We start from the raw sequence: 12,457 nt of genomic DNA, 5'->3' as shown, positions 1-12,457 counted from the left end.
GGGGATTTATCGGCCTTCAATCCCATCAATTTTCCCAACACCACTTCCCGACTAATTGATTTCCTTCAGTTGTTGCCTCTCATTAAACCCTGTTCCCAACAAATCTGGTATGTTATTTGTGTCCTCCTTTGTGAAGACAGAACCAAAATATGTACCTAATTTGTCAGCTATTTCTTTGTTCCCATTATAAGTTCCTTGGTTTCTGACTGTATTGTCTTCACCAATCTTTTTCTCTTCACATATCTACAGAAGCTTTTACAGTCAGTTTTTATGTCCCCAGCAACCTTACTATTTTCCCGTTCCTAATCAATCCTTTTGTTCTCCTTTCTGAATGGCTCCAAATCCTCAGGTCTGCTGTTTGTCTGGCCAATTTTTATGTCTCTTCCTTAGATCTAGTACGATCTCGAATTTCCCTTGTAAGCCATGGTTTGATTACGTTTCCCGCATTATTTTAACACCAGACAGGAATAAACAATTGTTGCAGTTTACGCAGGCATTCTTTGAATGTTTGCCATTGCCTATCTGCCATCATACCTTTAAGTAAACTTCCCCAATCCATTATAGAAATCTGCACCTCATACCATTATTATGATCCCAGGCCAGACCCAACAGTCGCTAGGACATCAAACAGAAACTCAAATATTTTATTTAATTTGTAAGACTGTGAGAAATGGATACTTCACTCCAGGAGTGATTCCACGCACAAATGGTGATATGGTATATTGGATATGGTATATCAGAACAAACATTATTCCTAAGAACTAGGAGCAGGAGTCGGCCATCTGGCCCCTTGAGACTGCTCCACCATTCAATAAGATCATGGCTGCTCTTTTTGTGGACTCAGCTCCACTTATCCAAACGCTCACCATAACGCTTAATTCCTTTACTGTTCAAAAATCTCATCAATCGTTGCCTTAAAAACATTTAACGAGATAGCCTCAACAGCTTCACTGAGCAGGAATTCCACAGATTCACAACCCTTTGGGTGAAGAAGCTCCTGCTCAACTCAATTCCACATCTGCTCCCCCTTATTTTGTGACTATGTCCCCTAGATTTAGTTTCACCCGCCAATGGAAACAACCTCCCTGCTTCTATCCTATCTATTCTCTTCATAATTTTACGTTTGAACCAGATCTCCCCTCATTCTTCTAAATTCCAACGAGTATAGTCCCAGTCTACTCAGTCTCTCCTCATAAACCAATCCTTCAACTCCGGAATCAACCTAATGAATCTCCTCTGTACCCCCTCAAGTGCCAGTACAACCTTTCTCAAGTCAGGAGATCAAAACTGTACAGAGTACTCCAGGTGTGGCCTCACCGGCATCCTATACAGCTGTCATATAACCTCCCGGTTTTTAAACTCCATCCACTCCAATTCTCTCGCAATAAAGAACAAAATTCCATTTCCCGTCTTAAAAAAGCAGTTACAGAAATGTAATCCATAGAATCCTTACAGTTCAGAAGGAAGCCATTGGCTCATTGGGTCTGCAATGACAGTCCAAAAGAGCAATCTACCTAGGTCCACTCCCCAACCTATCACCATAATCCATCGCATTGATCTTGGTCAATCCACCTAACCTGCACATTTTTGGACTGTGGAAGGAAACCCATGCAGACATAGGAAAAATGTGCAAACTCCATACAGACAGGTCACCCAAGGCCAAAATCGAACCCAGGTCCCTCATGTTGTGAGGCAGCAGTGCTAACCACTGCACCCCCATGCTGCCCTAATGTAAATAGTCAAAGGCATAGACTGGGATTTTCCAATCCCACCCACAGCAGGACACATCGCAAGTAGGAATGGAAAATTTAGAGAGCCAGCCAAAAGTCCAGTGACTTTCAGTGGCATCGGAAAATCTGGTCCGGGGACAGGTTCATGTTGCATAAAAGTGTGCTTGAGAAGAGGTGTAGTCTAAAGGGTTAATAATGGTATATGCTATGTATGATGTAGATGATGATGTACTATTGACATCAATAAGTCATGTGTTAAGACAATCATAGAATTTACAGTGCAGAAGGAGGCCATTCGGCCCATCAAGTCCGCACCGGCTCTTGGAAAGAGCACCCTACCCAAGGTCAACACCTCCACCCTATCCCCATAACCCAGTAACCCCACCCAACACTAAGGGCAATTTTGGACACTAAGGGCAATTTAGCAAGGCCAATCCACCTAACCTGCACATCTTTGGACTGTGGGAGGAAACCGGAGCACCCGGAGGAAACCCACGCACACACGGGGAGGATGTGCAGACTCCGCACAGACAGTGACCCAAGCTGGAATCGAACCTGGGACCCTGGAGCTGTGAAGCAATTGTGCTATCCACAATGCTACCGTGCTGCCCTGACGAGAGAGATATTGGAATCATTTTTTAAATTCATTTTTACAAGATGTGAGCTTTGCTGGCTCGGCCAGCATTTGTTGCCCATCCCTACTTGCCCTTGAGAAGGTGGTGGTGAGCTGCTTTCTTGAATCATTGCAGTCCATGTTGTGTAGGTACACCCCCCAGTGCTGTTATGGAGAGTGTTCCAGGATTTTTACCCATAGACAGTGAAAGCATATATTTCAAAGTCAGGATGGTGAGTGACTTGCCTAGTAGGTGCAATGTCCCTATCTGTAACCTCATTACAGGGTGGCACAGTAGCACAATGGTTAGCACAGTTTCTTCACAGCTCCAGGGTCCTAGGTTCGATTCCCGGTTTGGGTCACTGTCTGTGCGAGTCTGCACAATCTCCCAGTGTCTGCATGGGTTTCCTCCGGGTGCTCTGGTTTCCTCCCACTGTCCAAAGATGTGCAGGTTAGATGGATTGGCCATGCTAAAAATTGCCCTCAGTTTCCAAAAAGGTTAGGTGGGATTACTGCGTTACGGGGATAGGGTGGAGGTGTGGGCTTCGGTACGGTGCTCTTTCCAAGGGCCGGTGCAGACTCGATGGGCCGAATGGCCTCCTTCTGCACTGTAAATTCTATGATTCTATTAGATGTAGCACTGAAAATAGGGGGCTGGGAATGGCCTCCGAAGCCGGAGTGAAACACTTCAGTTTTCACTCCAGCGTCGGGACTTAGTCTCCCGATGGGAGAATTGCGTCCAGAGTTTACCACTGAATAAACTGAAGAGATCTCGGAATTTTAATAAATGTATTTCTCCTCAAGTACAAAAACTATGATGTGACAATGAACAAAACAAATAGAATACTAAGTTTATATTGACAGGTTGATTATCATAGAATTTACAGTGCAGAAGGAGGCCATTCGGCCCATCGAGTCTGCACCGGCTCTTGGAAAGAGCACACTACCCAAAGTCAACACCTCCATCCTATCCCCATAACCCAGTAACCCCACCCAACACTAAGGGCAATTTTGGACACTAAGGGCAATTTATCATGGCCAATCCACCTAACCTGCACATCTTTGTTGGGTGAATTGAAAACTCCAAATGTCATGCTGCAGCTATCCAGTCCTCTGAACAACCCTCAGCTGGAGGACTTGTATAAAATTGATCATATGGCATAAAGGCATTATGCAATCCCTACAGGCAGTCCGCACGAGAGCTACAAGGATTATCTCCAGTATTAGTGTAATTAGCCATGTTGCATGGCTTGGTATATCGAAGTTCTTCAGTTTTGAGAGATATTTCAGAAAAAGCTATACTGTTAAGTAAACCTTTCAAAGTAAGCCAGGAACACTGCATTCAGATATCAGAGAATCACAGAAAAGTTATGCAAAGGCAGAACAAAATGCGTTGATTTAAGGCCATCAAGGACAAAATTAAGACAATTGTCAGGAAGTATTTCTTCCCAGAGTATGATCAATAGTTAGAACAGATTTTCAAGGACGATTGAGACCAGGGGCAACATTTTATGATTTTGTTTTGTGTTGCTCTGGGAGGGAAAAGCGGTGGACAGCCCGCCAGCTGCCTTGCCGGGGCTTTTCATGCCAAATTTTCAAGCTCATTGAAATATAAACTGGAAGGGCTGGGACCCATGTCGTCATGCTGGCAAGGTGGGCTTTGACTGAGCTCTCCCCACCAGCAACCTCGGCCACTGAAGGGAGCCCGGTCTTTTAAAAAGGATCCCTCCCCCCATGGAAATAGAACCCCCACCCTGTCTCCCACTCCGAACATCCCCAATGGAAGCCCCCCCCCCCACCTTCCCCAACAGAAGTCCCCCTAACACCCCACCCCCCCCCCCGGCACTTTTGGGGCAGTATCAGGGTACTGTCTGGGCATGACCCACTCCCTTCTGGGGCTGTACTTACCTCTGCACCCCCAGTGGGGACCGGTTCTCCATTGGTCCTGACCTGTTGTAAATCCAGCTGAAGCGATGTCAGATGGGGGGATCCTTACGTGGAGGGGATAATACAGCGGGGATTAATACAGCAGGGAAAGTTCGCTAATGGTACTTGAATGGTGGTTCCATACATTGGAACCCCATTACGTCATTGGCGGGGAAAATGTCAATGGGAAATACCGTCCGCGTAAAAGCTGTTTGGGGACTCCCACCAAAAGCAGGGGCAGAAAATCTATCCCAGCCCCCTCCCATGGGACACTAGAAGCTGCAAAAGTGAAGACAAAAGAGTTGGTATACTGAAAGAAATGGGCAAAAGCCCTTTACCATCTGAACTTGCCTTGTGATCTCGGCTATTCAGACTTGCATAGAAACAAAATAATCTTTTCTGAAGTCAAAATAAACCCTGTTCACCACTGTAAATGCAATACTATTGTCTTCCAAAGATTTTTCCATCCAGAAATTCAACCAACATCACGCTTGTAGAAATAAGAAGCATGTATTTTCATTAATAAAAATGCAAATATTTATCATCATAGAATAGGTTTCTTTTTAAATTAGAAGCACCATTTTTATCTGCATTTCAGTTGGGAAGGAGGTAAAGACGGCCATAGTGAATACTCACAAAAAGTTTGTATGAAAATGTCAGAATAAATTGCACATTGTACACTTGCTCTGATGGTTGGAGTGGAAGCTCCAAGCGGAAATTCAGACGATCCATCTTCCCATCCAGATTTTGGTCTTCTTCCATTGCCTTGAAAAGAAAATGTCACATAAAACAATTTTATTTTCTATCACAAGTTTTTATAGAAAAAAAAATCTAATTCCAAGGCAAATAAAGCAGGTCATCTTGTAGATAGAACTGAACAGCAAGAAAAGAGTAAGAAAGGAATCAGAGACAAAAATAATCAACCTCTGTAATGAACAAGCTCTACAGTCTGTGGAAGCAGATAATCAGATGCAGGCTGTAGTGATATGTATATATAGAGACATGTAAAGGGGTTAATGATTACATCTTAGTGTAACACAACCACTAGATGGCAGCACTAGATTCCATTATAAATAGGAGAACTCAAAGGATCTTGGGTCTCTTCCAACCAGGAGTGACTAGACAGCAGAGTGTTAGAGAGACAGATCACAGCATAGTTAGCATGTGCAGTTTATATTAGTTAATACTTTAATATTTATTACTTGATTACTAGTGATAGTTCTGTAGAGTGTGCAAACTCAATATTAATCAATTAGTTATTCATTAGACCATAAGCCCATAAGAAATAGGAGCAGAATTAGGCCACTCGGCCCATCGAGTCTGCTCCGCCATTCAATCATGGCTGATATTTTCTCATCCCTATTCTCCTGCCTTCTCCCCATAACCCCTGATCGCCTCATTAATTAAGAACCTATCTATCTCAGTCTTAAAGACAATCAGTGAATTTGCCTCCACAACCTTCTGCGGCAAAGAGTTCCACAGATTCACCACCCTCTGGCTGAAGAAATTCCTCCGCATCTCGGTTTTAAAGGATCGTCCCTTTAGTCTGAGATGGTGTCCTCTGGTTCTAGTTTTTCCTACAAGTGGGAACATCCTCTCCACATCCACTCTATCCAGGCCTCGCATTAAATCTGTTTTGCTTTAAGTTGAAGATTGGTGGTTTCTTCAGAATCACACCATCAGACCATTCTGGATATATAAAGCAAAAAGTAACAATATTTTACCAAAGAGTAATATAACACAGGCAACAAGTTTATAATTGCACAACACTATCTTAATCCTGCACAGATCCACCAATCTCCAACTTCCCACCAGATCCAGCCAAATTGAAAATATACATGTCCTTGAGCATGGCACCAGCAGAATATTTTGAATTTTATATTAAAATAGATTTTTGTGGGAACTGATTTTAAATAACTCCAATTTTAAAAACCTTGTGATAGTTTCAGAACGCTTTCGACAATATCCTACATAAGATATTAGCAAGTAAAATAAAAGTGCATGGGATTGAAGGTAGTGTATTGAAAGGGATAGAAAACTGGTTGGCAGACAGGAAACAAAGGTAGGAATAAACGGGTCTTTTTCCGAAAGGCAGGCAGTGACTTGTGGGGTACTGTAGGGATCAGTGCTGGGAACCCAGATATTCACAATATATATTAATGGTTTAGATGAGGGAATGAAATGCAATACCTCCAAATTTACAGGCAACACAAAGCTGGGTGGGCGGGCGAGTTGTGAGGAGGATGCAGAGATGCTTCAGTGTAATTTGGAGAAGCTGAGTGAGTGGGCAAATACATGGTAGATGCAGCATATTGTGGATAAATGGGAGGTCATCCACTTTGGTAGCAAAATCAGGAAGAATTTAGAGTACTCAATTCTTTTTTTTCCAATTAAAGGGCAATTTAGCGTAGCCAATTCACCTACCCTTTTTGGATTGCGGGGGTGAGACCCACGCAGACACAAGGGAAAATGTGCAAACTCCACACAGACAGTGACCCGGGGCACGGGTCCTAGGCGCCGTGAGGCAGCAGTGCTAACCACTGCACCACCGTGCCACTCCAACAGATTACTATGTTCTATAAGGGTATTCAAATGGTCATTGGATAGACATATGGACGATAAGGGAATAGTATAAATGTGCTTTAGAGTGGTTTCACAGGTCGGCGCAACATCGAGGGCTGAAGGGCCTGTACTGCGCTGTAATGGTCTATGTTCTATGTTCTACTATCTGTTTGGCTATAAATGGAGGTAGGGGAATATGCAAGAAGACCTGGGTGTCCTCATACATGTAAGTATACAAGTACAGCAAGTGTTAAAGAAGGCAAATGGTATGTTGGTCTTCCTAGTGAGGGGATTAGAATACAGGCGCAATGATGTCTTCCTGCAATTATACATGGCCTTGGTGAGACCACACCTGTGTGCTGGTCTCCATATCCAAGGAAGGAGTTTCTTGCTAAAGAGGAGTGCAGCAAAGGTTTGCCAGACTGATTCCTGGGATAGCAGGACTGTCATATGAGGAGAAATTGAGTCGGTTAGGATTATATTCACTGGATTCAGAAGAATGAAACCTATAAAATTGTAACAGGGCTAGACAGGGTAAATGTAGGAAGGATGTTCCCAATAATGGGAGAGTCCAGAACCAGGGACACAGTCCTAACTCGTCTCCCCCTTATCCTCAGTCTGGGATAAGGAGCAAAATCTTAACGCAGAGAGTGATAAGCCTGTGCAATTCACTACCACAGTAAGTACTTGAGGCCAAAACATTGTGGGCGCGATTCAACTAATTGGGAACAAAGTCCCATAGTGAGCGTGTTTAGCTGCAGGTTTCCCAGCGCTGAGAAAAACAAGGCTATGCAACACGACTCACGCTGTGTAAGGGGCCTCAGTGGGGAACGCACGGCCGAGGCCACACATAACCCTGCTTTGTACACTGGGGAGTCCTGCTCGTCAGCACTCCCCAGTTTAACGAGAGATCGGAATGCCATTTCCAAATGGCACCCTGATCTCCGAGGCCCCTGAAGCGATCTACCCCAGCACGAATGCACTATGGGAGGTTCCCCTCACACCCCCACCCAGACAGCACACCCCTGGTCCGATTGCACACGAGCAAATGTCTGCTTGGCACCTTGGCACTGCCAGGCTGGCATCCTGTCAGTGCCCATACCACCTGGCAGTACAACTTGGGACACCTTGGCAGTGCCAGGCTGGCACCCAGGTGACAGTGCCAGGGTACCACCCTGCCCAAAGGATATGCAGCTGGGGGCCTCCGAGCACCTGGGAGATTCCTCCCCCCCCCCCCCCCGCCACACTGCACCAAGGCGAGCTGCTTTTCGGGCACATCGTGGCCATTGGATTGCGCCCTATATGTTTTCAAGAAGGAGTTAGATATATGTAGTAGCATGAGGGATCACTGAGGAGGCTTCTTGTAGAACAAAGAATTTTATTGGAATCAACAGTGAAATCTAACTATACACAGGCTTTTACTCCTTGACTCCTGGGTCCACACTACCCAGCCCCGTGCTTTGTCCCTATAGGTCGGGATTCACACTCCGAGCGGGTCACGTGGCCCTCAAAATATCGGCCCTTAAAAGGGGCCAGGTTACCACAATCTTGGGCGAAAGAGTTCAAAGGATTTGGGGAGGAAGGCGGGAACAGACTATTGAGTTGGATGATCAGCCATCATCATAATGAATGGTAGAGCAGGTTTGAAGAACCGTATGGCCTAATCCCACTCTCATTTTCTATGTTTCGGACAACTGGACAATATACATTACTTGAATCAGTTATTCATGGTCAGAAAGGCAGGTGACATATGTTTGTCAATTCAGCAGAAATATGCCTGAAAGTGCAGGTACAATTAATAAAGCACAACACATTTGCTTGAACAATAAGTTAATATAATTGTGAGGCTATTTGTGCTTCAATTTACCAAGACTACGTTATCCTAGAATTTATCCCTTTTTCTGCTTTAATCACTAGTTTGCAAATAAATTAATTATCCACGAAAATTTGGTCTTTCAGGCCCATTTAGTAGAATAATAATTGCATAAATTCTAGTACTTATCACAAGCACAAATCTAAATGATTTTTTAACTACAAATGCATGGTGAGCACAAACCAAACATCCAAACTATTTTTCTATTTACACATGAATGATGGATCTGCAATTGTATCTGTGTAATTGTCATACACACATCAAATTGCAGATGTTACACATTTCTTTTTTACATCAAAGTACCACTGTAACACTGTTGACAAAGTAGACAAACCTTGGATATTAGCAGTTAAACAAAGATGACATGATCCCATAAAAGAAAAGACAAATGTAAAGTCAACTAACATCCAATGCCAATCTAGCTTTTGGACTAAAAGCAATAAATTAATACTTTGCCAGCGCTTGCCTGAGAGTGAATAAAGTCCCTCTTTTTTAAAAAACTCTATGCTTATATTTTTGAAAGTATCCAGATCCACCTCTTTTCGCCTATCTGAATAAAATGTTTTAAATTAGGTATTAATCTTGTGATCTTCATCTGAACCCTTTCCAGACTCTGAGTATTCCTCACTACCACTGTGCTAAATTGGCCAAACCAATCTAGCAATCCAAAAATCAACTTTGTTCAGGTCGTGAGCCATCAGCAGCAGCGGAATGGTGTACTATCATTCTCTGTAACTTTGTGGTCCAGCACATCCTTCGCTCCTCAATCATCCTCAAGCCAGACAACCAATCTGCTCTAATGGAGTGTCGAAGAATGAGTCAGAAGCAAGATGTGATAAACTGCAGAACGAGCAACAAACTTCATGAAGCCAACACACTATGCTAGCTGCATGCTTCACATCAAAAGCAACATGCTATAAACAAGAGTGATATTAATTCACTAATAACCTGTTCATTAATTCTCAGCATGGATTCCAAGAGAACCTCTTGGTTCCAGCCCTCACTGCAGCCCTGATCCAGACACAGATGCAAGAACTCAATGCTAGTGAAGGGAAGAGAATCAACAACCTTGACATCAAGGCAGCGTCTGAGTGAGAAGTGTCCCAATCAAATCTCTCCTTAATTGACTCCTCCCTCCTGCCTCTGTACTTGCCCCCATTTGGGGACAGAGCCCCATCAAAACCAAAGACAATGGGAATACTCAGCAGTCGCTGCTAATATACCAGATATAAAGGCTGTTATCAAAGAACCATCATCGCCACCAAAGTTCCCTCTAAATTATTTTTGGTGAGAGTAACCTGTTGAATTCAATGCACAAAACCTTTAAATCGTTTGTTACGACATCCTGGGCTAGTGTGCGGTCAATTTTAATTTTAAAATATCCAAAGTCTTTGGTCTTTAGCTGTTCAATAACTACAGTCATCGGGTTTGTAAATTTAAACACAATTAACTTTTATTAATAACAAGAACTATAATTAATTAGATAGTAAATACAACTGATTAACTATTATCTAATTCTTAATCCTTCCCTCTTTAACTCGTCCCACCCTCTACACACACACACTCACACAAGACAGACAAACACAGAGGGAAAGAGGGATGCATCAAGTAAAAGGATAAAAGTCTGTTTCAGGTGGACATCTTCCAGTACATCCTTCTTCAGGCTAGACCTCCGGCTGGATGACGTCTCTGCTTTCAGTCTGTAATGGTTTTCACTGTAGAAAAGAGAGCAACACACAGCCTCGTCTCTGTGTCCAGGAGCCTCCTCTTTTGGATTCTCTGAAAACACCCCACCTGGCAGGACCCAATCACTGTCTGTTGTCGGGTAGAATACAATAGTTAGACAATCCATTGGCCACCAGCCAACTAATCGAACTGAATCCCTCCAATTTCTCAAGTGCCATAACGTCTGAGGTTTTATGTTCAAAATCTAAATATTCATAGCACAGTTCAACTTTTGCGTTCCTCACTTCCCCTGCTCGACTTAAAGGTATACGCCCATTAAAGATCCATGGATCAAAAACGATAACAACATAAGAGAAATAGGAAATAAGGGAATCAACAGGAAGCGCCGGTACAATTTTCATGGGGTATCTCAAAGGGGTAACTTGTGATCGGCCTGTGCTCTACATTCCAGGTTGCAATCAGCTCAATTTATAGATTCGAATCGGAGTCACCAGCCAGCTTATCAGTTTACCAGCACCATCCCACAAGCAGTGGGCAGCCAATTAAGGGAAGATAATGGCCTGTTGTCAGAGACCAACCAGAATTTTTCAGTCGGCCTCGGCCCCACACAGCATGGCAACAGGTCAGTTGCCTGGAGGGCAGCCTGTTGGTGGCAGGCTGGCGGGGCCAGGACTTCTGGCAGGCTTTGAGTCCATCACCGACTGCCAGGCCACAGCTGCGTCCATAGATCACCCTGTGGAGGCGCTTCCCTTCAGAATGATGGCCTGGCAGTCATTTTAACAGAAATGTTTTTTAAATTGCTGAATGGGACCTCAAGATGGAGGCACACCCTCTCTCTCAACCGAATCGGCAGGCTGCAGTTCCTTCAAAGAGAGCCTCCAACTTCGAGAGCCTGGCCAGTCATTAATTGAACAGTGAGCCAATTCAGGGAAAATTGCTACTGGGTGACTGTTTACATAATGCAGCGTTGGGATCTGACCAGTTAAATTTTTTGGTACTCATGAATTAATCTAGTAGGTGTGAAAAATATTTTAAAATTTAACATTAAGGTGCCAGTTATGCTTGAAATATTGAAATTACATAAATTTGAATAACTTACTGTCACTAATGGGAATCGAAGGTTGTCCCCTTGCAGATTATTAAAGTTCGCAAACGTGCTCCAAGCCAGAAAGTCCCCACTTGTACTGGTTCCAACAATCATCAAAACTTGGTACTGGAATCTAACATTTGGCTGTTCTTCATACGTGCTTATTTTTAACCAAAAACCTATGGTAAAAAAAAAATCAGGTTACCTAAAGAACATATATTAATTTATACATAAACTTAAAATAGTCTTGCATCCAGCAAACCTCTTTCAAACTACAAAGCATCACATGTTAATATATTCTATTTTACAATTGCAGCATTAGGTTAAATATTGTACGCTTAAAGGAACAAATTGTTGACGGGGATGTGCTGAGCAGTCGCACATCAGGTGGCTCTCCTCCAGAAAACAGTAAATAGGCACTGTTGCCAGAATCTATCCTGGAAAATTGGACTCAATCATTCCCTCATCCACAAAGACAGCAGAGAGAAAATAATGCCAGGGAGCAGCAGCTCGAGAGGCCGCAGGGAAGCCAGAAACTGCAGAAAAGGGCAAGAGCAGCGAGCAAGCTCGTCAGCGGACTCACAAGCCCTCCTAACGCCAGCGCCCACCACATCTCACCTTCCCCATTTTAACCCCCTTACCCCCCCCTCCAAACCCCACCCCACTTAGCTGACCCCTCAATCTTCCTTAAAAGAAATCGATAAACGGTTTCCACCTCCGGGTGAACCCCTCTGCCAACCCCCTTAGAGTGAACTTGACCTTCTCCAGCCTCAGGAATTCTGCCAGGTCACTCCAGCATTCGCCGGCTCAAAATCTCGCCACCCTAGCAAAACCTGCCTCCAGGCTATCAGAGAGGCAAAGGTCAAAACATCGGCTTCTCTCACCCCCTGGACTCCCGGGTCTTCCAACACCCCAGATATCGTCACCTCCGGACTCGGAACCACCTCCACATCCAGCACCTCGGACATCTTGTCCGGGAA

General features: G+C 43.9%; 1 protein-coding gene across 2 annotated transcripts in view; it reads right to left on the bottom strand.

Moving 5' to 3' along the window:
* Positions 1–12,457, bottom strand: part of tmem231 (transmembrane protein 231) — a 48,131-nt gene that overhangs the window by 24,420 nt on the left and 11,254 nt on the right. The window contains exons 1-3 of one of the 2 annotated variants that reach the window (XM_072517972.1): positions 11,490–11,630; positions 5,728–5,958; positions 4,906–5,034 (exon numbers count right to left, since the gene is read on the bottom strand). In XM_072517972.1, coding sequence (XP_072374073.1) covers positions 4,906–5,034; positions 5,728–5,895 — 297 coding nt within the window. In that variant the 5' untranslated portion in view covers positions 5,896–5,958; positions 11,490–11,630. Of the gene's footprint in view, positions 1–4,905; positions 5,035–5,727; positions 5,959–11,489; positions 11,657–12,457 lie in introns of those variants that run through there. The other variant, XM_072517971.1, reaches the window with a different exon arrangement.

This window comes from Scyliorhinus torazame, chromosome 10 (assembly GCF_047496885.1).
Source record: "Scyliorhinus torazame isolate Kashiwa2021f chromosome 10, sScyTor2.1, whole genome shotgun sequence".
NCBI lineage: Eukaryota > Metazoa > Chordata > Chondrichthyes > Carcharhiniformes > Scyliorhinidae > Scyliorhinus > Scyliorhinus torazame.
The sequence above is the reverse complement of the archived record's forward strand: the minus strand, read 5'-3'. Positions and strand labels throughout refer to the sequence as shown.